This window comes from Lepidochelys olivacea, assembly GCF_965140295.1.
Source record: "Lepidochelys olivacea isolate rLepOli2 genome assembly, chromosome: 1".
Taxonomy (NCBI): Eukaryota; Metazoa; Chordata; order Testudines; family Cheloniidae; genus Lepidochelys; species Lepidochelys olivacea.
In genome coordinates, this window is record NC_140411.1 from 299,266,751 (window position 1) to 299,294,058 (window position 27,308).

Below are 27,308 nucleotides of genomic sequence, written 5' to 3' on the forward strand. Positions count from 1 at the left end.
AGAAAATGCAGGCAGAAGCCCAGCAGCAGAGTGGGGGCTATCCTGTTTGTTGCACTCAGTGTAGCATGTATGATTACCTGCCCTGTGGGCGGGTGGCATATGTGTGCATTCGGTGCAAGGAGCTCCTGGCCTTCAGAGGCTGTGTACAGGCTTTGGAGGCCAGGGTAGCAGAACTGGAGGAGCTAAGGGAGGCAGAGAGGTATGTTGATGAGGCTTTCCGGGACACTGTAGATTTGTCCCACATCCGGTCAGACAGCCTCTGCATTGTGAAGGAGAGCAGTAAACGGGAACAGAGGGAAACCTTCCCATAGTTGGGACCCTCCTTCCAGGTGATGTTGGGGTATCCTCTCGCACTGAGGTTACCTCTCCGGGGGAGGGAACTCCAGTCATTAGGAAAAGGCAAGTGTTGTTAATAGGAGAGTCGATCATTAGAAACATAGCTGGGTTTGTGATGACCGGGAGAACTGTATGGTGACTTGCCTGCCTGGTGCGAAGGTTGTGGATCTCTCAAGGCATCTAGATAGACTTATGTGTAGTGCTGGGGAGGAGCCGGTGGTCATGGTACATGTAGGTACTGTTGCCGGCACCCAGTGCCGAGAGGCTGAACAACAGCTTGAGTTGGTTCGTTACCCGGTGTGCTACACCCAATAATCACAACGGGGTGGAGAAGCAGAAAAGTTTATTTGCAGCTGCAAAAAGGTATAAAATAAAATATAAATAAATCTCAAATCCTGCACAACAGAGCAGGAAGTTACACAGGCTTTTATACATCCTTTTTCCCAGCATACTTATCCAATAGCAAGCTGCCCCAAGTATCCATATAGCCAGCCAATCCAGTTCCCAGCTAGTTCCCTGGTTTTCTGTATCATTTGTTAAACTATACATAAAGCTGCTTTATTCAGCATTGTTCTTCCATATGTCCCCTGTTTGGCCTTGCTTAGTTTCAGGCAGTCTGACTCTGCAACATATTGTTGCAGATTCTCAGCATAACTGCTGTGTGTGCCTCCAGGCGGGGGGGCCAAGGACACTTGGGCCTAATACGCAGAGCTGCTGCGAGTGCCTCCAGGCAGGAGGGGGGGGGGCAAGGACACCTGGGCCTAGTGCGAGGGGGCTTCATCGACACTCGTGGTCTTCCATCCCCTCGAGTTACCTAGTGGCCATGCCCCAGTGTCCTCAACAGTACAGTGACGTAGGAGGGACATGATGGAGGCCAAATTTAGGCTGCTAGGAAAGAAACTGAAATCCAGGACCTCTACGGTGGCATTCTCAGAAATGCTACAAGTTCCACGTGCAGGGCCAGGTAGGCAGGCAGAGCTTCAGAGTCTCAATGCGTGGATGAGATGATGGTATAGAGAGGAGGGGTTTAGATTTATTAGGAACTGGGGAAACTTTTGGAATAGGGGGAGCCTATACAGGAAGGATGGGCTCCACCTAAACCAAAGTGGATCCAGATTGCTGGTACTAAACATTAAGAAGGTTGCAGAGCAGTTTTTAAACTAATAGATGGGGGAAGGTCGATTGCTGCAGAGGCGCACGTGGATCAGACAGACACTTCTCTTAGAGGAGAGTCTATTGATAAAGATTCTCTAGGTTTTAGTCAGGAGGAGGGGATGAAAGAGGACAAAGTATGGGCCAGATCAGACGAGAAACATTCACATAAAGAATCTGACATATCATAAAAGAGCAGACAAATAAACAGTGACAAGTTTTTAAATTGTTTGTACACAAATGCTAGAAGTCTAAATAATTAGATGGGTGAACTAGAGTGCCTCATGTTTAAAGCAGGATATTGATATAATAGGCATCCCAGAAACCTGGTGGAGTGAGGACAATCAATGGGACACAATCGTTTCGGGGTACAAAATATATCTGAAGGACAGAACAGGTTGTTGGGGGTTGCGGGGGAGTGGCACTATATGTGAAAGAAAATGTAGAATCAAATGAAATAAAAATCTTAAATGAATCCACATGCCCTAACTGCAGGGTGCACTATGTGCAGAATCTCTATGGATAGTAATTCCATGCTTTAATAAGAATATAACAGTAGGGATCTATTATCGACCACCTGACCAGGACAGTGATAGTGACAATGAAATGCTAAGGATGATTAGAGAGGCTATCAAAATAAAAAATTCAGTAATAGTGGCGGATTTCAGTTAACCCCATATTGACTGGGTACATGTCGCCTCAGGACGTAATGCAGAGACAAAATTTCTCTGTACTTTAAATGACTGCTTTTTGGAGCAGCTGGTTCAGGAAGCCGCAAGGGAAGAGGCAAGTCTCAATCTAATCCTGAGTGGAGCACAGGATCTGGTCCAAGAGGTAACTATAACAAGACCACTTGGAAATAGTGACCATGATATAACAACATTTAACATTCCTGTGGTGGGAAGAACACCCCAACAGCCCAGCACTGTGGCATTTAATTTCAGAAAGGGGAACTATGCAAAAATGAGGAGGTTAGTTAAACAGAAATTAAAAGGTACAGTGACTAGAGTGAAATCCCTACAAGCTGCATGGACACTTTTCAAAGACACCATAATAGAGGCTCAACTTAAATGTATACCTCAAATTAAAAAACACATTAAAGAACTAAAAAAGAGCCACCATAGCTTAACTATGTAAAAGAAGCAGTGAGAGATAAAAAGGCATCTTTTAAAAAGTGGAAGTCAAATCCTAGTGAGGTAAATAGGAGCATAAACACTGTCAAATTAAATGTAAAAATGTAAATAAGCGAAAAAGGAGTTTGAAGAACAGCTAGCCAAAAACTCAAAAGGTAATATGTTTTTTAAGTACATCGGAAGCAGGAAGCCTGCTAAACAACCAGTGGGGCCCCTGGACAATTGAGATACAAAAGGAGCACTTAAAGACTATAGTCATTGCGGAGAAACTAAATGAATTCTTTGCTTCAGTCTTCACGGCTGAGGATGTTAGGGAGATTCCCAAACCTGAGCCGTCTTTTGTAGGTGACAAATCTGAGGAATTGTCACAGACTGAAGTGACACTAGAGGAGGTTTTGGAATTAATTGAGAAACTTAACAGTAACAAGCCACCGGGACCAGATGGCATTCACCCAAGAGTTCTGAAAGAACTCAAATGTGAAATTGCGGAACTATTAACTATGGTTTGTAGCCTGTCCTTTAAATCAGCTACTGTACCCAATGACTGGAAGATAGCTAATGTAATGCCAATATTTAAGAAGGGCTCTAGAGGTGATCCTGGCAATTACAGACAGGTAAGTCTAACGTCAGTACCGGGCAAATTAGTTGAAACAATAGTAAAGAGTAAAATTGTCAGACACATAGAAGAACATAAATTGTTGGGCAAAAGGCAACATGGTTTCTGTAAAGGGAGATAATGTCTTACTAATCTATTAGAGTTCTTTGAGGGGGTCAGCAAACATGTGGACAAGGGGGATCCAGTGGACATAGCGTACTTAAATTTCCAGAAAGCCTTTGACAAGGCCCCTCACCAAAGGCTCTTACGTAAATTAAGTTGTCATGGGGTAAGAGGGAAGATCCTTTCATGGATTGAGAACTGGTTAAAGGACAGGGAACAAAGGGTAGGAATAAATGTTAATTTTCAGAATGGAGAGGGGTAACTCGTGGTGTTCCCCAAGGGTCAGTCCTAGGACCAATCCTATTCAACCTATTCATAAATGATCTGGAGAAAGGGGTGAACAGTGAGGTGGCAATGTTTGCAGATGATACTAAACTGCTGAAGATAGTTAAGACCAAAGCAGATTGTGAAGAACTTCAAAAAGTGATTGGGCAACAAAATGGCAAATGAAATTTAATGTGGATAAATGTAAAGTAATGCACATTAGAAAAAATAACCCAATTATACATACAATACGATGGGGGCTAATTTAGCTACAACTAATCAGGAGAAAGATCTTGGAGTCATCATGGATAGTTCTGTGAAGACATCCACGCAGTGCACAGCAGCAGTCAAAAAAGCAAACAGGATGTTAGGAATCGTTAAGAAAAGGATAGAGAATAAGACTGAGAATATCTTATTGCCCTTATATAAATCCATGGTACACCCCCATCTTGAATACTGCGTACAGATGTGGTCCGCTTATCTCAAAGATATACTGGCATTAGAAAAGGTTCAGAGAAGGGCAACTAAAATGATTAGGCGTTTGGAACGGGTCCCATATGAGGAGAGATTAAAGAGGACTTTCCAGTTTGGAAAAGAGGAGACTAAGGGGGGATATGATAGAGGTATATAAAATCATGAGTGGTGTGGAGAAAGTGAATAAGGAAAAGTTATTTACTTGTTCCCATAATATAAAAACTAGGGGCCACCAAATGAAATTAATGGGTAGCAGGTTTAAAACAAATAAAAGGAAGTTCTTCACACAGCGCACAGTCAACCTGTGGAACTCCTTGTCTGAGGAGGTTGTGAAGGCTAGGAGTATAACAGTGTTTAAAAGAGAACTAGATAAATTCATGGAGGTTAAGTCCATTAATGGCTATTAGCCAGGCTGGGTAAGGAATGGTGTCCCTAGCCTCTGTTTGTCAGAGGGTGGAGATGGATGGCAGGAGAGAGATCACTTGATCATTACCTGTTCGGTTCACTCCCTCTGGGGCACCTGGCATTGGCCACTGTCGGTAGACAGGATACTGTGCTCGATGGACCGTAGGTCTGATCCAGTATAGCCATTCTTATGTTCTTATCAGCATTAATCCCTTTTTCCCCCATATTTCTGACCGTGAAACTGCTGCTCAAAATAACACTTCCATTTATCTGAATGGCCAGTTACCCAGAAGTTTTGGATATTAGGCAACTTGAGAAAACAGGAATGTACTATAGATGCTGAATATTACTGTTCTTATTTGACGTGTAGTTGTGGTCTCCCAGTTGTGTATTGTATAGTTCTTGAAGAAGCTCTTGACTGGAGCAGCAGTTTGTGGAGTTTCCATTGGGGCAATATTCCTGCATTCTGATTGGTGTGCCTGCCTCCACTCTTAAGACTAGAATGCCTTTCTGCCCAGATTATCATCTCTTCTACACAGAGAATTAATGAGCACATGTAATTTAGCTCTTTTGCAATGGGAATCATAACTTTGACTGTCCTGGTTTTTGTGCATCTTCTCTGTAAACGCAGGAGCTATTGTAATACAAGTTAATATTTTTCCTATAAAGTTTAGTAAGTTGATATGGGTTTGTATTATACCTAACACAATAGGTCCCTAGGCACTGTTACAATACAAACAAATAACAATGTAAATATATTATGTTAAACGGGTTTTTAAAGCTTTTTGTACTGCATTGTTTGACTGCGCAAATATGTGTGATGTAATCTCTGAAACATGTATGTTGCTTAATTTATTTTGACTTTGTATCACACACTCTCACTTCCAATATTAACAGAATTCAACTACATTAAATAGTATCTAACTTTTCAAATTAGAAGTGATCTTAAACAAGATACTGAGTTGGTGGAAAGGTGTCTAGTGACTGCCATTAATTCTGTTTTTAGATCATGATCAGAAAATTTGGGGTAAACCTAGAATATTAAAGAAACTTGTGGGAAGATACTAAATGGGGGGTGCAGCAAACAGCACTGAAGATGGAAAATAAAACAAAATTACCTAAAGAGATTAGAAACATGGACAGAAAATAGTTAATTGGTTTGGAAAAATGCAAGCAGATATAATTGAGGAAAAAACCTGACTGTGACAGTAAATGGAACATCAGATGAATTTGCAATCCAGTATTGCAAATAGTTTCACTGTTTTTGGATATGCAGAGTTATCCTGGCAAAAAAGGGAGATAAGTCTGAGGCCATACTTGGAAGATTCTATTCATTTCTATAAAGCTCAGTACTAGAAAAATTAAATTGGAAGGATTTAGAGAAAACTAACAATGATTAGAGAATTGGATCATTTAATATGCTTCAGAGTAGTAGCCGTGATAGTCTGTATCTGCAAAAAAAAACAGGAGTACTTGTGGCACCTTACAGATGAACAAATTTATTAGAGCATAAGCTTTCTTGGGCTACAGCCCACTTTGTCGGATGCATAGAAAGGAACATATAGTAAGAAGATTTTATATAAATAAAAATGTTCCATTCCGTGCATCCGATGTAGTCGGCTGTAGCCCACAAAAGCTTAAGCTCTAATAAATGTTAGTCTCTAAGGTGCCACAAGTACTCCTGTTCTTTTTTATATAAATAAAATCTTCTTACTATATGTTCCTTTCTATGCATCTGATGAAGTGTATACACATATACACACACATACAAAGAAGGTGGAAGTAGCCATACCAACTGTAAGAGGCTAATTAATTAAGATGAGCTATTACCAGCAGGAGAAAAAAACTTTTGTAGTGATAATCAAGATGGCCCATTTAGACAGTTGACAAGAAGGTGTGAGGATACTTAACATGGTGAAATAGATTGAATATGTGTAGTGACCCAGCCACTCCCAGTCTCTATTCAAACCCAAGTTAATGGTATCTAGTCTGCATATTAATTCAAGCTCAGCAGTTTCTCGTTGGAGTCTGTTTTCGAAGCTTTTCTTTTGCAAAATTGCCACTCTTAAATCTTTTACTTAGTGGCCAGAGAGGTTGAAGTGGTCTCCTAACGGTTTTTGAATGTTATGATTCCTGATGTCAGATTTGTGTCCATTTATTCTTTTGCATAGAGACTGTCTGGTTTGGCCAATGTACATGGCAGAGGGGCACTGCTGGCACATGATGGCATATATCACATTGGTAGATGTGCAGGTGAATGAGCCCCTAATGGCATGGTTAATGTGATTAGGTCCTATGATGGTGTCACTTGAATAAATATGTGGACAGAGTTGGCATCGGGCTTTGTTGCAAGGATAGGTTCCTGGGTTAGTGTTTTTGTTGTGTGGTGTGTGGTTGCTGGTGAGTATTTGCTTCAGGTTGCGGGGCGGTCTGTAAGTGAAGACTGGTCTGTCTCCCAAGATCTGTGAGAGTGAGGTATCATTTTTCAGGATAGGTTGTAAATCTTTGATGTGCTGGAGAGGTTTTAGTTGGGGGCTGAAGGTGATGGCTAGTGGTGTTCTGTTATTTTCTTTGTTGGGCCTGTCTTGTAGTAGGAGACTTCTGGGTACTCTTCTGGCTCTGTCAATCTGTTATCATTATTATCACTACAAAAGTTTTTTTTCTCCTGCTGATAATAGCTCATCTTAATTAGTCTCTTACAGTTTGTATGGCAACTTCCACCTTCTGCGTGTATGTGTGTGTATGTGTATAATAATCTTCTTACTATATGTTCCATTCCGTGCATCCGATGTAGTCGACTGTAGCCCACGAGAGCTTATGCTCTAATAAATGTTAGTTTCTAAGGTGCCACAAGTACTCCTGTTCTTTTTATTTTATATGCTGTTAACCTATTCCCCCATAATTTTTTCCATCCAAGGTTTTTTCTTGTCAAAGGAAGGAGAGAATGGATGGCAGGTTTCTCCACTTTGTCCCTAATAATTCTTTTCCTCAAGGATTTCTAGCATTTAGACACCATCAGTAATTCTAATAACTAGGGCTGTCAAGCGATTAAAAAAATTAATCACGATTAATCATTCTGTTAATAATAGAACACCATTTATTTAGATATTTGTGGATGTTTTCTACGTTTTCAAATGTATTGATTTCAATTACAATACAGAATACAAAGTGTACAGTATTCTTTATTTTTATTACAAATATTTACATTGTAAAAAAACAGAAGAAATAGTATTTTTCAATTCACCTAATACAAATACTGTACTGCAATCTCTTTATCATGAAAGTTGAACTTACAAATGTAGAGTTATGTACAAAAACCCCCTGCATTCAAAAAGAAAACAATGTAAAACTTTAGAGCCTACAAGTCCAATCTGTCCTACTACTTGTTCAGCCAATCACTCAGGCAAACAAGTTTGTTTACATTTGCAGAAGATAATGCTGCCTGCTTCTTGTTTACAATGGTACCTAAAGGTGAGAACAGGTGTTTGCATGGCACTGTTGTAGCCGGCATCGCAAGATATTTACATGCCAGATGCGCTAAAGATTCATATGTGCCTTCATGCTTCCACCACCATTCCAGAGGACATGCATACACGCTGATGATGGGTTCTGCTCGATAATGATCCAAAGCAGTGCAACCAGGTGACATGTTCATTTTCATCATCTGAGTAGGTTGCCACCAGCAGAAGGTTGATTTTCTTTTCTGGTGGTTTGGGTTCTGTGGTTTCCGCATCTGAGTGTTGCTCTTTTAAGATTTCTGAAAGCATGCTCCACACTTCATCCCTCTCAGGTTTTGGAAGGCATTTCAGTTTCTTAAATCTCGAGTCGAGTACGATAGCTATCTTCAGAAATCTCACCCTGGGATCTTCTTTGCATTTTGTCAAATTTACAGTGAAAGTGTTCTTAAAATGAACATGTGCTGGGTCATCATCCGAGACTGCTATAACATGAAATATATGGCAGCATGTACGTAAAACAGCAGGATACATACAATTCTCCCCCAAGGAGTTCAATCACAAATTTAAATAACACATTACTTTTTAATGAGCGTCGTCAGCATAGAAGCATGTCCTCTGGAACGATGGCTGAAGCCTGAAGAATGTCATGAATCTTTAGAGCATCTGGCATGTAAATATCTTGCAATGCCAGCTATAACAGTGCCATGCGAATGCCAGTTCTCACTTTCAGGTGACATTGTAATTAAGAAGTGGCAGCATTATCCCCTGTAAATGTAAACAAACTGGTTTCTCTTAGTGATTGGCTGAACAAGAAGTAGGACTGAGGACTTGTAGGCTCTAAAGTTTTACATTGTTTTCTTTTTGAGTAAAGTTATGTAACCAAAAAACCCTACATTTGTGAGTTGCACTTTCATGATGAAGAGATTGCACTACAGTACTTGTATGAAGTGAATGAAAAATACTGTTCTGTTTATCATTTTTACAATGCAAATATTTGTAATAAAAATCATATAAAGTAAGCACTGTACACTTTGCATTCTGTGTTGTAGTTGAAATTGATATATTTGAAAATGTAGAAAAACATCCAAAATATTTAATAAATTTCAGTTGGTATTCTATTGTTTAACAGTGCAATTAATCACTATTAATTTTTTTTTAGTTAATCGTGTGAGTTAACTGCAATTAATCGACAGTCCTACTAATAACTAACGGTAGAAGTAGTACCACTGTTTAACAGAACTTGTGCTACCAGAGATTTGTGAATGAAACTGTGCACTATAATCTGCCTTATTTGTCTGTTTTTCAGGAAAAAGTTATAGACTTCAATACTACCAGTGCCACTCCAATCAAATGGAAGTTGGAGGAGGTTGGGGTCCCCTCCTTCTCTCCCGATATACATTTATGGGCTACTCTTAGGACCTGTTTCATTCTCCTTTGTCTCTCTCATGACAGTTATCATTGGGACTGTTTGAGCTAGTTTTAAAAACATTCTCAACTCTCTCTAAGTATCAAGCCTAAATTTAAACCTCAGCATATCTCCACAGTTGTTAGTGCATTGTAGGTAGTGTGATTAAAGTGAATGAGTTTTCTCCATTTCCTTTGGGGCTGTTACTCAGTCGAATAGATCTGACTATTAAGAGGTTTTACTTAATAATTAGTATACATTTTCTTTTCCTTAATTGCATCCCACCAATCTTAATGATACCCCCCACCCCCCGGACTATGATAAACTATTCCTCCCCAGCCCTGTCGTCTACCCTCTTCAAATACTTGTAAACAGTCATAGATTCATAGTCTTTTTTTTAAAAGACCAAAAGGGAGTGTTGTGATCATAAACCCAGAACTCCTACATAATACAGGCCATAAGGTTTCCCTGGCTTAATTCGTGCGTCAAATCCAAGAACATTTCTTTTCAAAGTCATTATTTGGTAAAAATGTACAAATTTAGTTTTTAATCTTTTCTCATAAATCAGTCATTTCAGCCACTGACTCTAATTTCTGCGTTTGAGTGATCTCTTAATTCCTTTCAGTTTGTCAACATCTTTAAAATGTCAATCCTAAAATGAGCACAGTATTCTAAGAGCAGCTAAGTGTCTCTGATTCTTGACATAGTGTGTCTGAATACACAGCCCAAAATCTAATTTTTTTTGGCTATCGTATGCAATTGTAATCGGACTTCTAAATTTATTGTCCACTATCATTAAGGCTACATTTTAGTCAAGGGTATTTTTTAGTAAAAGTCATGGACGGTCATGGATTGTGTGTAAAAACAAAACAAAAAAAACCAATGGCCTGTGACCTGTCCATGACTTTTACTAAAAATACCAGTGACTAAAACTTGCGGGGGGGGGGGGGGGTTGGCAGGACCAGCAGGCTTCCTACCTGGCTTTGTGCCTCCCCCCCAGTAGCAGTGTATGGGAGGGGACAGGGGATTGGGGTGAGGTAGGCTTTGGGTGGCACTTACCTGGGGGGCTCCCCGGAAGCAGCAACATCCCCCTTGCTCAGTTGCTAGGCGGAGGCGTGGCAAGGCAGCTCTGTGCGCTGCCTCTGCCTGCAGGCACCACCCCCGCAGCTCCCATTGGCCATCTCCCAGCCAATAGGAGCTGTGGGGGAGGTGCCCTGGGCAGAGGCAGTGTGCAGAGCTGCCTGGCCATGTTTCTGCCTAGCAGCTGAGCGAGGGGGTGTTGTTGCTTCTGTGGGGCTCCCCAGATAAACACCTCCCAGAGCCTGCCTCACCCCATCCCGTGCCCCTACCCTCTCCCACACCAAGTCTCTTCTGCTGGTGGGAGGGAGGGTGTGGTGGCCCGAGACTGCCCCAGCAGCAGCTGGTGAGCCTGGCGCACTGGCTGCTGCAAAAGTCACAGAGGTCATGGAAAGTCACAGAATCTGTCACCTCCATGACACACTCACAGTCTCAACTATCATCCATAGATATTTTTTCAGTGTAGTCCCTTCTGTGTTTCTCCCTTCTGTTGAGCATGTTTCAAATTACTTTTCTGTGTTGAAAAATCTTATTTTTTCCTGCCCATATGTGTCTAGGTAACTTTTAGATATCTCTGTCCTTGTGGATGTTGGCAAGACCTCTCAATTAGTATAATTTGTGTAAACATGCTATTTGCCTGCCTTTATGGACAAATAATGAGAATGTTAGGTCCCCAAAGATCCCATTCATTTTCTCTGTCCAAATTGGTATATTATTGTCCTTTGTTTAGGATTCCACCTATTTTTTATAGTGCTCAGATCCAAAGTAGCTTGATCATCTTCTTACAGCTAGTTGTCCCCTTTATTTTGTTAAATTTCTTTTCCTTTATTAATCCGCACAGTTTCTCTTGACCTCTTACTATTTACTTATTCCTTATCTAACTTTTTCACACTTAGCCTAAAACAACTGAACAATACACTAAAATATACCATTGAGAAGAATTTTGCATTGGCAGGAAGGTGAATTGGTGACTCAACAAGTCTTTCCATTCTTACCATCTTATTTTTTTCCTACCACTTCTTTGTGTGTGTGCTTCTTTTTTGAGACCTGTTCTTGTAATTTGCCCACAGTTCAATCTGCTGTCTTTTTAGAAGTAGCCCATTTCACCTGTTTTTGTCACAACTATTTGAGAAAAGGACTTGCTGCTATACAAGCACCATCTTCTCATTCACCAGCCTTTTCCACCATACCTTTAGGTACCCTCTCTGCAACTGTTTTTGGACTTAAGAATGCAGTAGTCTTTGAGGTTCTGTTCTTTAGTTTGCTTCACAGTTTCTTAAACATAGTCCCCTGAACCTCATTTGCTGAACTGGAATCCCTATTTAGCAGTATGATGAAAGATTCCAGATCTTGAAGTTTTGAAGGAATGATCAATATCCTATTTAGAGAACAGGAACCCACTAGTATAGGCAAAAAGGCTGTAGGTCAATACCTTCCAAGTTGGAGGTTGAGCCAAAGTGTGCCTGAGGAAAGGTATAGGACTCACACTCATTGTAAGTGTGCTGCTTATAAAGATGCAGTTTATTCCTTAAAAGTCACCACCTCTGTTCTTGCTCTAGTTCAGGACTGTGGGAGCATCTTAGAAGTACAGGTCTGCAGATTCAGTTGGCAAGCAGCCTGTAATCCAGGTTTCTCTTCTCTGTTCCTATGTCCTTCAACTCATCTGGGGGTGGCATCAATGAATGCCCTTACCCTCAGTGTCATATATATAATCTGATGAGCAGGACTACGGGATGGAGTAATAGAGCTGCTGGGAGTCAGTGGGGAAGGAAAAATCAGCAAAACAAATGAAAGCACACCAGGAAAAATAGGAAGAAAAAAAATACACAGGAAAAATGAACAGACCCAAAAAGGAGAATCAGAGTAAATGAACGGGGGAAAAAAGGAAAGACTGTGGCAACTGTATGAGGGCATAGTGTGAGGGGAACAGAAAGCAACACATTCATTCACTAATCCATCCCCAATGGGTGGCTGAAATGGAAAAATTTGGAAACTACTGCAGTAGCTTATTATTGAGTATGTTTGACACTACCCATTATTTGTTCATATATTCGTATGCATAGTATCAGATTTGGTATTTATATTCTTGTGCTGAAGTTTGTTTAGCTGGCAGGAATTAAACTATATCTCTTTCTCCATCTAGATTCAGTTCTAGGTGTGTAATCAAAGATTACTTTAACCTTGAAATCAACGTACCAGTAGAAAGGCTATTGTAACCCGACCATATAACGTAAGGGTGCTCATCACCCTTGTTGAGGATTTTCTGCTCCTGATTTATATCCCCATCTCTTTGCAGCCCCTCTCCGTTCACTTGCTTGAAGTGGAAAGTATTGAGTGAGCAGTCTCTGCCTTAACCCTGCCCCACCTCATCTAGAGTCTCAGTCTGAGCAACATTACTCAATGAAACACCTCTGAGCTAGGAGAATTCTCCTCCGCCTTACACTGGAAATTTGAGGTTCAAGAGTGTGATTTTTGATTAAATTTCACCCTCAGAGAAGGTGAATTACAGCAAATGACACTATGGAACACCAAATCAGATGTCTAAATTTTGTCATTTGTAGGTATCAAAATTAGGTACAAAATTGTGACCCAGTTTCAGATCTGACAATTGGGATTTACACTAGTGTTGTAAAATCTGGCATGTGGGGCCATCACCCATGGTTCGATATTGCTTTATGTTGTAATTAGCTTTCCATTATTTGTTCTGTACTTGGCATTTAGTAATTTTGGGAAGAATATATGTTCTTCAGATGTAACAAGTTGTCAAAACCCTCCCTGGTTTAAATCCAAAATTCAACTCAACTTTAACTGTAGAACCACTGCTTCTTCTGTGATCCCTGTCTTTATAATCTTCTCGCACTCTCCAGCTTTAATTCTTCGAAGTATTCATTTGAATCTACAGGTGAAGAGTTTGTGTAGTTACTTTTCTAGATCAAGTTACAGTGCCATAATTAAGAATTAGTTATAAGTTAATATTTAATAAGATTGATTCAGTGAAAAACCTTAATTTTATACACTTGTGCAATCATTTTATAAATCTTTCACAGCAGTTTTTATGCCAATTCAAAGTTAATCAAGACTTTTGTTTTGAAATCAATTTTTAAAAAATTTCTTTTCATCCTGTAGCTCAAAACCTGGTCTCTGAATGATGTCTGCTTCATTCATATCTAACAAGGCTTCAGCCCCAGTACAATACTCTCTCTCATTAATGTTAGAAAAACTGCTTGAGGTATGGGTTTTGAGGAGAGACTGAGAAATCTGAAGTACAATTTAAAATATCTTGCACAGCCTTATGCAGAATTTTCTATTAGAATAGATTGTGTTTGATTCCATTAATCCATAGCAAAGGGTACTTTTTGTTTCTTGGTATTGTTTGTGTGTAAGGCACTTTCTAGGGGAAATAATGCATGGTCACAAATGAGAAATTACTACTTTATTTTATATGGTAATTGAGAGGAGGAGATGAACAAAGTTGCCAACTAATATTTTCAAGAGAAACAAGGCATAATCTGAGACTTATTGGACTTGGATGTAATTTGATTTTCATGAAGTATGAAAAACATGTTTAGAAGAAAAATCCTATGCAATTTCAGGGATTCCAGTTTTGAAAAGCAGATTACTGGGATTCTTTGATTTCTTTTTTGACTTAGTTCTAATGTTTTGTTTTTTTTTAAAATAGAATGATATGACAACTGCTCGGCTACAGTGGGGAGAAATTCTTATGCCATTGCTCAAAAAATATAAACTAAACATAACGTGGGGTGATCAAGATCTGTTGAATATTATGTTTTTTCATAATCCAGGTATGTCTCTTTCTCTGTTTAACTTTGATAATGTTTCACACTACCACTCTAAGATATTAATCTTGTATTTAGTTTCTAAATGCAGAAAACGCTGCCCTTTTCAGAATTTTCAATGGATATGTTTCAGATAGCTTTTGTTTATGCCTTTTAAAAATGTTCTTTATGTTGCTTTTGAGAGATCATTTAGTCCAAAATAGATTTGTTGTATTGATGCTAATTATTTCAAATATAATTGTATACAAAAATTTTAACACAATCTTTGCAAGATGTTACCTTACCAAGAAAAATTGATTAAATTTTTGCTCTCTCCCAAAGAGTTTTGTTGTGAACTGTGTACTGTATATTTTTCTGAACAGAGAGCCTTTTTGTCTTTCCCTGCCAATGGAATTACCGTCCTGACCACTGCATTTATGGAAGCAATTGTAAGGAAGCTGAAGAAAAAGGAATATTTATTCTTCATGGTAACAGGGGTGTTTACCATGATGATAAACAACCAACTTTTAGGGCTATATATGAAGCAATAAAGAAAGTAAGTAACTGTGTAAACTACAATCATCCATATCTTGTGTAGAATTATTTAGAAAACTTATCTGCTAAAGTTTAACATGTTAGGACATTGGCACTTTTTCTTGTATTAATACCTCACCTTTATCAATTCTAGATAATTAGCATAGTAACACTAATGAAACACAGTAACAGTAACGAAAGCTTATGCTCAAATAAATTTTAGTCTCGAAGGTGCCACAAGTACTCCTTTTCTTTTTGCGAATACAGACTAACACGGCTGCTACTCTGAAACTTTTTAATGATTTCCAGTTCAGCTGGACTTCAGGCTTGGTTTTATGACAAAATAGAATTGTTCATTGTACTTTGGAACTAACATTTTAGGTTATTCAAGAATTATGATCAGTTTGGAATCTAAGAGTACGTCTACACTACGAAATTAGGTCGATATTATAGAAGTCGATTTTTAGAAATCGATTTTATACAGTCGATTGCGTATATCCACACTAAGCGCATTAAGTCGGCGGAGTGCGTCCTCACTACCGTGGCTAGCATCGACTTACGGAGGGTTCACTGTGGGGCAACTATCCCACAGTTCCCACAGTCTCCGCCGCCCACTGGAATTCTGGGTTAAGCTCCCAATGCCTGATGGGGCAAAAACATTGTCGCGGGTGGTTTTGGGTACATGTTGTCAGTCTGCCTCCCTCCGTGAAAGCAACGGCAGACAATCGTTTTGTGCCTTTATTCCATGTGGACTCCATACTGCTTTCAGCAGACAGTGCAGTAGGACTGCTAACTGTCATCCATCGCTTCTGCTGCAACTCTGCTCTGCTGCTATTGTCTCAATAGTGAATTTCTCCATGTTGTCTGTTATGGGCTCCCAGGTACATGTGTTCTTGGGAAATGTGCGTGGTGCTAACAGTCATCCTCCACCGCTTCTGCTGCAACTCTGCTTTGCTGCTTTCATGAATCCACCTCGCAGGTCCTCTTGTAGTTCTCTATAAATATCTATTCTCGTGGCATCTGTCATCAGCCACCGCTTCTGCTGCAACTCTGCTCTCCTGCAGATGCCATACCACGGCAAGCATGGAGCCCGATCAGATCACTGCGGCAGTTATGAGCATTGTAAACATCTCGCGTGTTATCCTGCAATATGTGCAGAACCAGAACCTGCAAGAGGAGGCAACCGAAGCACGGTGACGAGAGAGATGAGGACATGAACACAGACTTCTCTTAAAGTACGGGCCCCGGCAATTTGGACATCCTGGTGGCAGTGGGGCAGGCTCATGCCGTGGAAAGCTGATTCTGGGCCTGGGAAATAAGCACAGACTGGTGGGACCGCATAGTGTTGCAGGTCTGGGATGATTCCCAGTGGCTGCAAAACTCTCGCATGCGTAAGGGCACTTTCATGGAACTTTGTGACTTGCTTTCCCCTGCCCTGAAGTGCAAGAATACCAAGATGAGAGCAGCCCTCACAGTTCACAAGCAAGTGACGATAACCCTCTTGAAGCTTGCAATGCCAGACAGCTATCGGTCAGTCGGGAATCAATTTGGAGTGGGCAAATCTACTGTGGAGGCTGCTGTGATCCAAGTAGCCAACGCAATCACTGAGCTGCTGCTATCAAGGGTAGTGACTCTGGGAAATGTGCAGGTCATAGTGGATGGTTTGCTGCAATGGGATTCCCTAACTGTGGTGGGGTGATAGACGGAACTCATATCCCTATCTTGGGACCGGACCACCTTGGCAGCCAGTACGTAAACCGCAAGGGGTACTTTTCAATGGTGCTGCAAGCTCTGGTGGATCAGAAGGGACGTTTCACCAACATCAACGTGGGATGGCCGGGAAAGGTACATGACACTTGCATCTTCAGGAACTCTGGTCTGTTTGAACAGCTGCAGGAAGGGACTTACCTTCCATACCAGAAAATAACTGATGGGGATGTTGAAATGCCTATAGTTATCCTTGGGGACTCAGCCTCCCTCTTAATGCCATGGCTCATGAAGCCATACACAAGCACCCTGGACAGTAGTAAGGAGCTGTTCAACTACAGGCTGAGCAAGTGCAGAATGGTGGCAGAATGTGCATTTGGACGTTTAAAGGCGCGCTGGCGCAGTTTACATTACTCGCTTAGACCTCAGCGAAACCAATATTTCCACTGTTATTGCTGCTTGCTGTGTGCTCCACAATATCTCTGAAAGTAAGGGGGAGACATTTATGGCAGGGTGGGAGGTTGAGGCAAATCGCCTGGCCGCTGATTACGCGCAGCCAGACACCAGGGCGATTAGAAGAGCACAGCAGGATGCTCTGTGCATCAGAGAAGCTTTGAAAACCAGTTTCATGACTGGCCAGGCTACGGTGTGACAGGTCTGTTTGTTTCTCCTTGATGAAAACCCACCCCCTTGGTTCACTCTACTTCCCTGTAAGCCAGCCGCCCTCCCCCCTTTGATCATCGCTTGCAGAGGCAATAAAGTCGTTGTTTCAAAATCATGCATTCTTTATTAATTCATTACACAAATAGGGGGATAACTGCCAAGGTAGCCCGGGAGGGGTGGGGGAGGAGGGAAGCACGGGGTGGGGTGGTGGATGAGGGGAGGGAAGGACAAGGCCACACTGCACTTCAAAACGTATGAAATACCAGCCTTCTGTTACTTGGGCAGTCCTCTGTGGTGGAGTTGTTGGGTGCCGAGTCTCACCCCCCACATTCTTGGGCAGCTGGGTGGGGAGGCTATGGAACTTGGGGAGGAGGGTGCGCGGTTACACAGGGGCTGCAGCGGCAGTCTGTGCTCCTGCTGCCTTTCCTGCAGCGCCACCAGATGCTGGAGCATATCAGTTTGATCCCCCAGTAGCCTCAGCATTGCATCCTGCCTCCTTTCCTCATGCTGCCGCCATCTCTCGTCTTCCCTTTCATCCGCAACCTTTCATCTCACTCGTCCCTCCCGTCCTCGCGTTCATTTTTTGCTTTCCTGGACTCTGCCATTGTTTGCCTCCACACATTCTGCTGAGCTCTTTCAGTGGAGGAGGACTGCATGAACTCAGAGAATATTTCATTGCGAGTGTGGTTTTTTTTCACCGCCTTATCTGCGCTAGCCTCTGGGACGGAGATGATAGGGGGAACATTGAAACATTTGCAGCTGCAGGAGGAAAAAAAGGGAGAGTAGTATTTAAAAAGACACATTTTAGAGAACAATGGGTAGACTTTTTCATGGTGAACCAAGCTGTTAACATTACATAGCACATGTACTTTCTGTACAAGTTCACACTTTGCCTCTTATATTGAGGGCCTGTCGGTTTGGTGTGAGAGATCACACATGAAGGGCCGGGCAACAGAATTCGGCTTATAGGCAGCCATGGTAAGCTACAGTCTTTCGGCTTCTTCAACCTTCATCACATGTGGGAATGGTTTCAAACAGCAGCACCCTCCTTTCCTATACCATAAAAGGAGGGGCTGAGGTTTTCGGGTTGATGTGCAGCACAAACGCAACTAACCCTCCTCCCCTCCCAGTTCTCTGGGATGATCGCTTCACCCCTCCTCCCATTGCGTGACTAGTATCAGGGAGATCCCTGCCAGCCAAACGCGAACACCTCAGTGTAAACGCCCCACCCCAACCCACTACCGCGTGGCTAAAAGTGGGGATGATTTCTTTTAAGCCACAGGCAAACAGCCCAGCAAGAACGGCCACCTCTGAATGTCCCCTTAATAATGTCTCTGGAGGATTTCAGCTACATCCCCAGACACATTAGCAGACTTTTCCAGTAGCTGCACTGGCCGTGAATGTATCCCAAGTCTTCAGGACAAATTAATCAGTAAACACGCTTGCTTTTAAACCATGTATTATATTTACAAAGGTACACTCACCAGAGGTGACTTCTCCGGCTTCATGGTCCGGGAGCCCGCCTTGGGAGGGTTGGGAGGGTATTTGCTCCAAGGTGATAAACAGTTTCTGGCTGTCGGGGAGAACGGTTTCTCCGCTTGCCTATTGTGTGCTATCCTCCTCCTCCTCCTCATGTTCCTCTTTCCCAAAATCTTCATCCCTGTTGTGTGAGACTCCCCCCTTGCAAGTGTCCACAGACTGGGGTGGGGTAGTGGTAGGGGCACCCCCTAGAATTGCATGCAGCTAATCATGGAAGCGGCATGTCTGGGGCTCTGACTCGGAGAGGCTGTTTGTCTCTTTGGTTTTTTGGTAGGCTTGCCTGAGCTCCTTAATTTTCATGCAGCACTGCTGCGGTTCCCTGTTATAGCCTCTGTCCATCATGCCCTTGGAGATTTTTTCAAATATTTTGGCATGTTGTCTTTTGGAACGGAGTTCTGATAGCATGGATTCATCTCCCCATATAGCGATCAGATCCAGTACGTCCTGTTCGGTCCATGCTGGAGCTCTTTTGTGATTCTGGGACTGCATAGTCACCTCTGCTGATGAGCTCACCACTCTGGCCAAACAGGAAATGAAATTCAAAAGTTCCTGGTGCTTTTCCTGTGTACCTGGCTAGTGCATCTGAGTTGAAAGTGCTGCCCAGAGCGGTCCCAATGGAGCACTCTGGGTTAGCTCCCGGAGGCCAATACTATCGAATTGCATCCACAGGACTCCAAATTCGACCTGGCGATGTCGATTTCAGCACTAATCCCCTCATTGGGGAGGAATAGATTTTAAGAACCCTTTAAGTCGACAAAAATGGCTTCGTTGTGTGGATGGGTGCAGGGTTGAATCGATCTAACACTGTTAAATTCGACCTAAACTCATAGTGTAGACCAGGGCTAAGACGTATTCTGTAACTGCAGTAGATTTATTAAAAGACCTTCTGCTGAGACTTATAACAGTTGAATACAAATATTTAAAGAACCATATAATATTTATTTGTATTAGTATAATTCCCTCAAACCAACAGAGATTGCGGTTCCATTGTGCTAAGCATTATACAAACAGAGTAGGAGAAATTCCCTGTCCCAAAGGGAATGTTCATAGTACCATACAATTGTTAAAATTTTATTGTAGGCATACTTTGCCCACTGGAAAACAAATACCTGTATTTTTGTATCATACTGTGATCTGTTTTGTATGCTAGGCATATTAATATGTAGTTATCACTTTAAATGCATGCAAGTTTCTCTTCTAAGCACAATGAATTCTTTTTTATTCTGCAAATAAGGCTTCCAATAAAGTATTTATCACTACATCAGTATATTCACTGAAGAGCTGTAAAAAGTAGCGTTGATACACATTTTAATGTAGCACACTATCTTGTATATGACCTTCGAAAATCAGTAGTATATTTTAATGGCACTTTATTGCAGGTTGTCATATGGATATAAAAATGAAGAAAAGTAATTTCAGGGGACTGAAAATACACTACACAGAAAATTTGTTTCCATAAAAATAAGATTCTTTGTTTCCTTTGAGCATTGTCAAAAAGAAAAAAAAAATCTCCTTTTTATTTATGATACCATTTGGTTTATGAATATTCCACAAAAAGTATATAAAACAATGCTGATCCGATGGTTAAGATTAGCAAAATTATTCTGGTTTTGCAAATAATTTGTATCATATCTCTTATGAAAAAATATAACTGAATTAATTATTGTATTTTTACTTTATGTTCATGTTAAACACAATATATGCTTGACATTCATTCAATTTAATGAAATTGTTGTGTCTATTGGTACTATAGATTATCCGTCGTGCTGTTGATTCACTGTCACTCCATAAGAATTGTAATTTTTAAAGAAGTGCATTTAGACTGGGATAATTATAAATTTTTCAAGCCAAAGGTGAGATGCAGTAGGCATGTGATCCTCATGTGACCAACCCATGAATTGTTAGATCGTTAAAGCTTATTTTTAATTTGCTTGGGTGGGTTAGTATGTTGATTTTGTATTTTGTCTAAGCAATATTTGAGAGATGACTTTTTCATGTTGTATTCAGAACAAGCTGTGCAAAGTTTTTACTAGCCTTAGAGCATCAAGTAACTATATTTATGCAGTAACTTTTGTGTTTCACAATAATGATGGAAGGCATTTTCATAACACTCTAGCTTCTTTGAAAAAAAAGGAATATTGTTCTTGCACATGACCTTAATGTCACCTCTCATTTATTTCCCCTCTTTAGTATTCCTTTGGCGATGACCTGGTTAATTTCCTGTTACAGCCCCTAGAACTGGAACTGCAGAAGACAATGCATACATACTGTGGAAGAATATACAAAGTGTTCATAAAGCAGCTAACAAAAAGTATAAGAGATATTTATGATAGAAGATCAAAGGGAAGTTGATTCTTACTACAAACTCACAAAACTATTTAATTTAAACAAAGACAGAATATATAAAATGTATGAAGGATGTTCATGCAAGAAATATAACATTGTGTGCGCCCAGGTAAATGTTTACCAGTGTAGATAAAATGAAGAAACTTCATATTATGAAGAATACAAACACTTTCCTGCGAAGAAGATATTTTTAATCACTGTTAATTTTCATTCCAGTTCTAGTGAATATGGGAGTTACTGGCTGTTCTAGTCGGTTTTTTATTCTGCATAATTCAGTTGTCTGTCATACTCAAATGGGTAAAACAGAAATGAAGATAGATCTATTGGTAGAATGTACCTCATACATTATCTATGATTCTGCTAAACTGTGAATGTAGCAATAATTGAGTCAGCACTAACCTCACTTTAAAAGTGTGAGAACAAAGTTGTTTACAAGGGCAGAAGTTATTCTGTTTTCAAAGAAATGTGATGTAACCATTGACAATCTGTATGTGCCTTTAGATGTGTTCATCTCCTATATGTTAAAATATTGTTTTGACAATCGTGTTTCATATTTTAGATGTAAACTGCACATTATAAACAAGAAAAGGAGTACTTGTGGCACCTTAGAGACTAACCAATTTATTTGAGCATAAGCTTTCGTGAGCTACAGCTCACTTCATCGGATGCATACTGTGGAAAGTGTAGAAGATCTTATATACACACAAAAAGCATGAAAAAATACCTCCTCCCACCCCACTCTCCTGCTGGTAATAGCTTATCTAAAGTGACCACTCTCCTTACAATGTGTATGATAATCAAGGTGGGCCATTTCCAGCACAAATTCAGGGTTTCTCACCCCCCCCCCCCCACACACACACAAACTCACTCTCCTGCTGGTAATAACTTATCTAAAAGAAAAGGAGTACTTGTGGCACCTTAGAGACTAACCAATTTATTTGAGCATAAGCTTTCGTGAGCTACAGCTCACTTCATCGGATGCATACTGTGGAAACTGCAGAAGAAGGTTTTCTCACCCCCCCCCCCCAAAACCTGGATTTGTGCTGGAAATGGCCCACCTTGATTATCATACACATTGTAAGGAGAGTGATCACTTTAGATAAGCTATTACCAGCAGGAGAGTGGGGTGGGAGGAGGTATTTTTTCATGCTTTTTGTATGTATATAATAAGATCTTCTACACTTTCCACAGTATGCATCCGATGAAGTGAGCTGTAGCTCACAAAAGCTTATGCTCAAATAAATTGGTTAGTCTCTAAGGTGCCACAAGTACTCCTTTTCTTTTTGCGAATACAGACTAACACGGCTGTTACTCTGAAACCTGTCATTATAAACAAGATTTTCAAAGCAATTAATCACTAGTGTCAGAGGAACTAGTTTCCCATATGTAGTTACTGATATCTTGTTGTGATACAACCTCATAACAGATGTTCAGCCATCTTGCCAAAATACTCCAGCAGAATTTTTTACAAAGATACAATATGAAATTTTTTAAAAAATAGTTATCACTTTTAATGATACTTTTTTGCAACTTCACTGAGCTTTCTGGAAGCAAAAATATATAATGGAACGTTGCCTCTATTATATTTAATTACTAAGAATGATTACATGATACAGTAGAGAGCTGTGAGTGGGGCTCTTAATCGTTCACCAAAATGCATATAGGACATGTTTCCTATGAGAACTATTAATCATGAGGAAATATTACAACATTACCACTTCCCCTCCTAACCCCTCTCCCCAATAGATTTGCATATGTGCTTAATAACAAAGCTTAAAAATCTTGGACAGATCCTCAGATGAATGGTTCCATTGACTCCAATAGAGCTGTGCTGATTTACAAGAGTATTAGGTCCCTCTGTTTTTGTTCATAGTTTCTATTCTATTGTTTCCAGGATATAAATTATTTCCTTTTGAAAAACGAAACAAAATAAGAAAAAATCTATTGGTTCTAATAGTAATAAAATATTATATCTCAATGGCATGAAATGCTGTTTTAGGTAATACTTGAGCTGAATTTAGATCAGGAGTTCTCACACTGGGGGTCGGGACCCCTCAGGGGGTCGTGAGGTTATTTTGTGGGGGCGGGGTCGCGAGCTGTCATTCTCCACCCCAACTCTGCTTTGCCTCCAGCATTTATAATGGTGTTAAATTAAAAACACTTTTTAATATATTTATAAGGGGGGTCGCACTCAGAGGCTTTCTATGTGAAAGGGGTCACCAGTACAAAAGTTTGAGAGTCACCGATTTAGATAATAGTTCTAACTGGAATGAAGTAATTATATGGTGTTTTTTTCTGGGAGTTCCTTTGTAATCTGAGCCTAAAAGATCCTGTCACTTTCTAGTCATCCCCACCTTCCATGAGGCCCCATATAATGGCCATCTTTCTGTCTGAGGATGTCTGGGTCTTATGTCTGTCAGACCCAGCTGGATCTAAGGAGTTGCTTAACAGTACAAAAGCACACCCTCTATTGGGAGCAGTGCTTCTGTTGCGCTCCCAGCCCCTGCTGGCTCAGGGAGTAAGAGACTGGATGGGAAGTAGAAGCCAGAATCTCTTGCATGTAGAGCAATGCACAACCACTAGTCTTATTAGACATATCTGGAGCTGTTTTTAATAGGGATAATACAGGAAACTGTTTATGGGTTTTGATTATAGTCATCATACATAAATTCAGATGCCAGAAGGTAGTCTGCCCCGACTTCACTCAGTGATTTTTTGTACATATCAAATAAAAAGTATTAGTGAGCCAGATAAATCCTGTTAATTCTACTCAGCCATCTATTGGAAGTCACCAGATGGTCACCACACCGTATAGTCTTATTTTTAGAATAATGTGGAAATCAAATAATTCTCTTAATGTTTGGGTATTTACTTATATTTTGCACACCAAGACACCATAGAAAATTTACTTTACTTTTGAAACTAGTTCATACTTACTGTTTCCATACTTATGAAGTGAAAGATGTTTATTTCCTTAAAAACTTTCTAGATTTAAAATCTGACAGTGAATGCAATTGTAAAGTTGAGTGACTTGCAGCATGCAGTGCATTATTTTTTTACATAAACTTTGTTTTGCATCCGTTTTTGTCTTCAATTTTTTACTTCTATTAATAGTACTGTGTGATTATGTTTACAAACACTTTCCTTTGTAACACCCTGCTTTTGCACATCTATAACTTGTTGAAATATTCACTCTTGGGACTGTTGTTTCATGCTTGATCTTTATACAGATGTTGGGTGGTTGTTTTTTGAAAATTTTGGTGAATCCTTTGAGCCATTTTTCAACAAAATGATGGAGTGCAAAAAGCAGTAACTTTTTCATTTTAAAAAAATCCACTTGTACTCTTTTTGAACAGAACTGAAACAAAAATGTCTGAATTTGAAAGTTAAAGCTTGTCATAGAATAGACAATCTACAGTGAGTTATGCTTTAATTAAACAGATTTTGCTTTAACATTTTTGAAAACTGCATTCTGTGCAATAGACTTTAACAGTGTATAAACTTAAGACAACCTCAGTGAACCTCTGGGCTTCTTGAAAAGTTTAAACTTTTCAAAAGTGGTTAAAAAGGAGCATGTGCTGCTGGTGAACCTTCCCACTATCTGATTAGCTTTTCAGCATAATTGTCTCCTAAATTGTTTGGGATTTTTTCAGTTTCAAGTTCTCTAGGGTCTACGAATCATAAAATTTTCTACTTGGAAAAACAAACCTAACTTTTAAAACACACATTCTGGGGACAATAAGGAGAAGAAAGGGTGGTCATGTGAGGGGAGGATCTTGCACTTCCTTAAGAATTTCTCAAACTGTGTGTTGGTAAGGTTATTTGCATAGAGGTATAGAAATATGTATTTAGCCTGAAACTTAGCTGACTTGTGTTTTCTAATTTTAGAAGTGTGCTATTTATTACTGACATTGACAGGTGCCATTTGGCTGTTTGCGTGTAATTATAAAACTAAAGGCTTCCCCTTTTTCCTATTTTTAAATTAAAAGAAACAAACCTACACTAATGGAAAGTTTTTCTTCAAGTGATTATCCCTATGTGTATTTCCCTCAAGATGTGCATGTGCTGTTGATTGGAGCTAGCAGTGTCCATTCCATCTGTGCGTGTGCCCTAAACCCCCTTGTGCTCTGTATCAAAAATATAAAGGGTGGAGTCAGATTAGTCGCCATTCCAGTTCCTCTCTACTGTCTTAAGCTTGAGACAGAGGACTACAGTGTCCATGCCCTTCTTACATCTTTTTTTAATAACTGAAAATAGTTGTTAGATACAGTACTCATTTAGTATTAGTGTTTTGCTGTTTAGAAAATCGTTTTATTAGTATTTGTAGATTTTTATAGGCATTTGAAAGAATTTCTTCTCTATTCCTCCATCTTTGTTCCTTCATTTTTTTTCTTGAAGGGACTCTTCCGCGGTTCCATTTATTTATTTATTTATTTTTGGATTGTCCCATTCAAAATCCCCTAATTTCAAATCAGCACCTTTTGAGATGGAGCTTTTCCCCAGAATGATGGATACTCGGTCTATTGTGCCTAAAGGAATCTCATATTTCAGCAAAGTTTGGAATATGTAAGTCTTTCTATATAGGACAAAAAAATCCGGGGAGGCATGTTTAAAATGTACCTCTTGGACATTTCCATGAGGCCAGCTTCTGATTCCAGTCCCTCTGACCCCTCTCCCCATGACCATGGTTAGCAGTGACTTAAAAAGACATCCTCCAGTTCCGCCTCAGTCAGTTTCAAGGTGCCTCCCAGCAAGAGTGCTTGTAGATATGTCAGGGAAGGCTGTTGGAGATAAGTCTGCACAATCAGGTGTAGAACTTAAAGGTAGATCACCTCAGAAATCTCACAAAAGTGAAGTCTTAACTCCCTGAGTCAACCCCATACTGAGAGAGATTCTGTGGCCCACTCTGGAGTGATGGAGTTTCTAGGGAGTGCAGTACAGTTTGTTCAGTACTGACCGTGAGAGGGCCCAAATCCATTCTGGGTGCCAAGTCTATGAATGTCTGGTTGCCTCTGGTATTTAAAGTATTGGTACTGGTAGCTGCTGCTTCCTCAGTACTGGCAACGTCTGCAGTGCTGAATGTTTCTTTGGTACCTAGTATTTCTGTCCTGAGTAGCTAGATACCAGGCACTTGGGTACTGAGTACTTCTGTTCTACCTATGACTATATCTCCTGGGTTTTTGGTTCTATTAATGTTGGTGCTGGTTACTTATATGATACCAAGAGACCTGCAGGTTTTCAAGGAGCCTGAGTTTCCCTTACTCTCAGGAGGTCTGCTTTTGACTTCGGTGCATGTATCCCTAGAGCCAGTGGTACCATCCCATTCCCTGGCACAGTCCCATTCACAAAGGTTTCCTCCTATGCATGCCAACATCTTTTGAGGTAGATGTTTTGTACACTTAAAAGTGTTAAGTGGAGGACCCATAGGGTCACATGTCTCAAAGATCTAGTTTCTGCACAGGGTGAGTATCCTCTCCTTTTGGTTTTCTCTGCTTTTATGTCCTGAATTGCCCATCAGTACTGCTTCCGCCAGATCCAGACCTGTTATCCCTCTCAACCTCTACACTCTCTATCTAACTACGTGGCCTTTGGATGAATATCAGAAGTAGAAAGGGAATGTTCATCTGAAGTACAGAATGTATTAATCAATAACACAAGAGTCTCCACTAAAAGACTTACAAAATGAGAAGATTTATGGCCTGGTGCAAACAACATCACCTGATGCCTTTGGACTCTAAAATTCCTTTTGATTCTGAAGTATATACTCTCCCAAGAACTTGAATGTCTCAGTCAGTTCTCTTGTGGTACATTTTGTTGTATTTGTGATCACCATGCAGCTATAAAAGCATTCATGGTTTCTCTCCTTTCCTCCACCCCATCCTAACACTACCAGATATCTAAAGGGAATATTGTTGGTATTTCTACCCAGTAGGGAACTGACCCCTACCTATGCTTAAAACATAGTTTTGTCAGGCCTCGTGGGTCATCCTTTTCGAACAGTTGGTTATGTGTTAATTACGCAACTTAACTGTGAGAACTTCCTCCCTTCTCACAACATCTGCAAGGAGGGTGGGTGAATTAGGGGTTCTTGGGGCTGACCCCCTTTACATGATCATTTTTATCCAGATTAAGATGTCCCTTAAACCATTCCCCCCAATTCACATAGCTAAGCTGATTCACCAGCCTGGTAAATCCCCATCATTCCACATTCATTTGGCCACCGATTGGCAGCCATCTGCAGTGCCTGGGAACGCATAACATTGAACTGATGGGTCCTAGAGATCATTTGAACTGGGTACTCAATCTATTTTACCTCCCTAT

General features: G+C 40.4%; 1 protein-coding gene across 2 annotated transcripts in view; it reads left to right on the forward strand.

The window, feature by feature from the left end:
* The window catches only part of GXYLT1 (glucoside xylosyltransferase 1), a 75,904-nt gene extending 54,246 nt beyond the window's left edge, over positions 1 to 21,658 (forward strand). Inside the window, exons 6-8 of one of the 2 annotated variants that reach the window (XM_084632828.1) lie at positions 14,102 to 14,225; positions 14,582 to 14,754; positions 20,832 to 21,658. In XM_084632828.1, the coding sequence (XP_084488954.1) occupies positions 14,102 to 14,225; positions 14,582 to 14,754; positions 20,832 to 20,993 (459 nt within the window). In that variant the 3' untranslated portion in view covers positions 20,994 to 21,658. The remainder of the gene's footprint in view (positions 1 to 14,101; positions 14,226 to 14,581; positions 14,755 to 20,831) is intronic. The other variant, XM_084632829.1, reaches the window with a different exon arrangement.
* Positions 21,659 to 27,308: the final 5,650 nt, after the last annotated feature.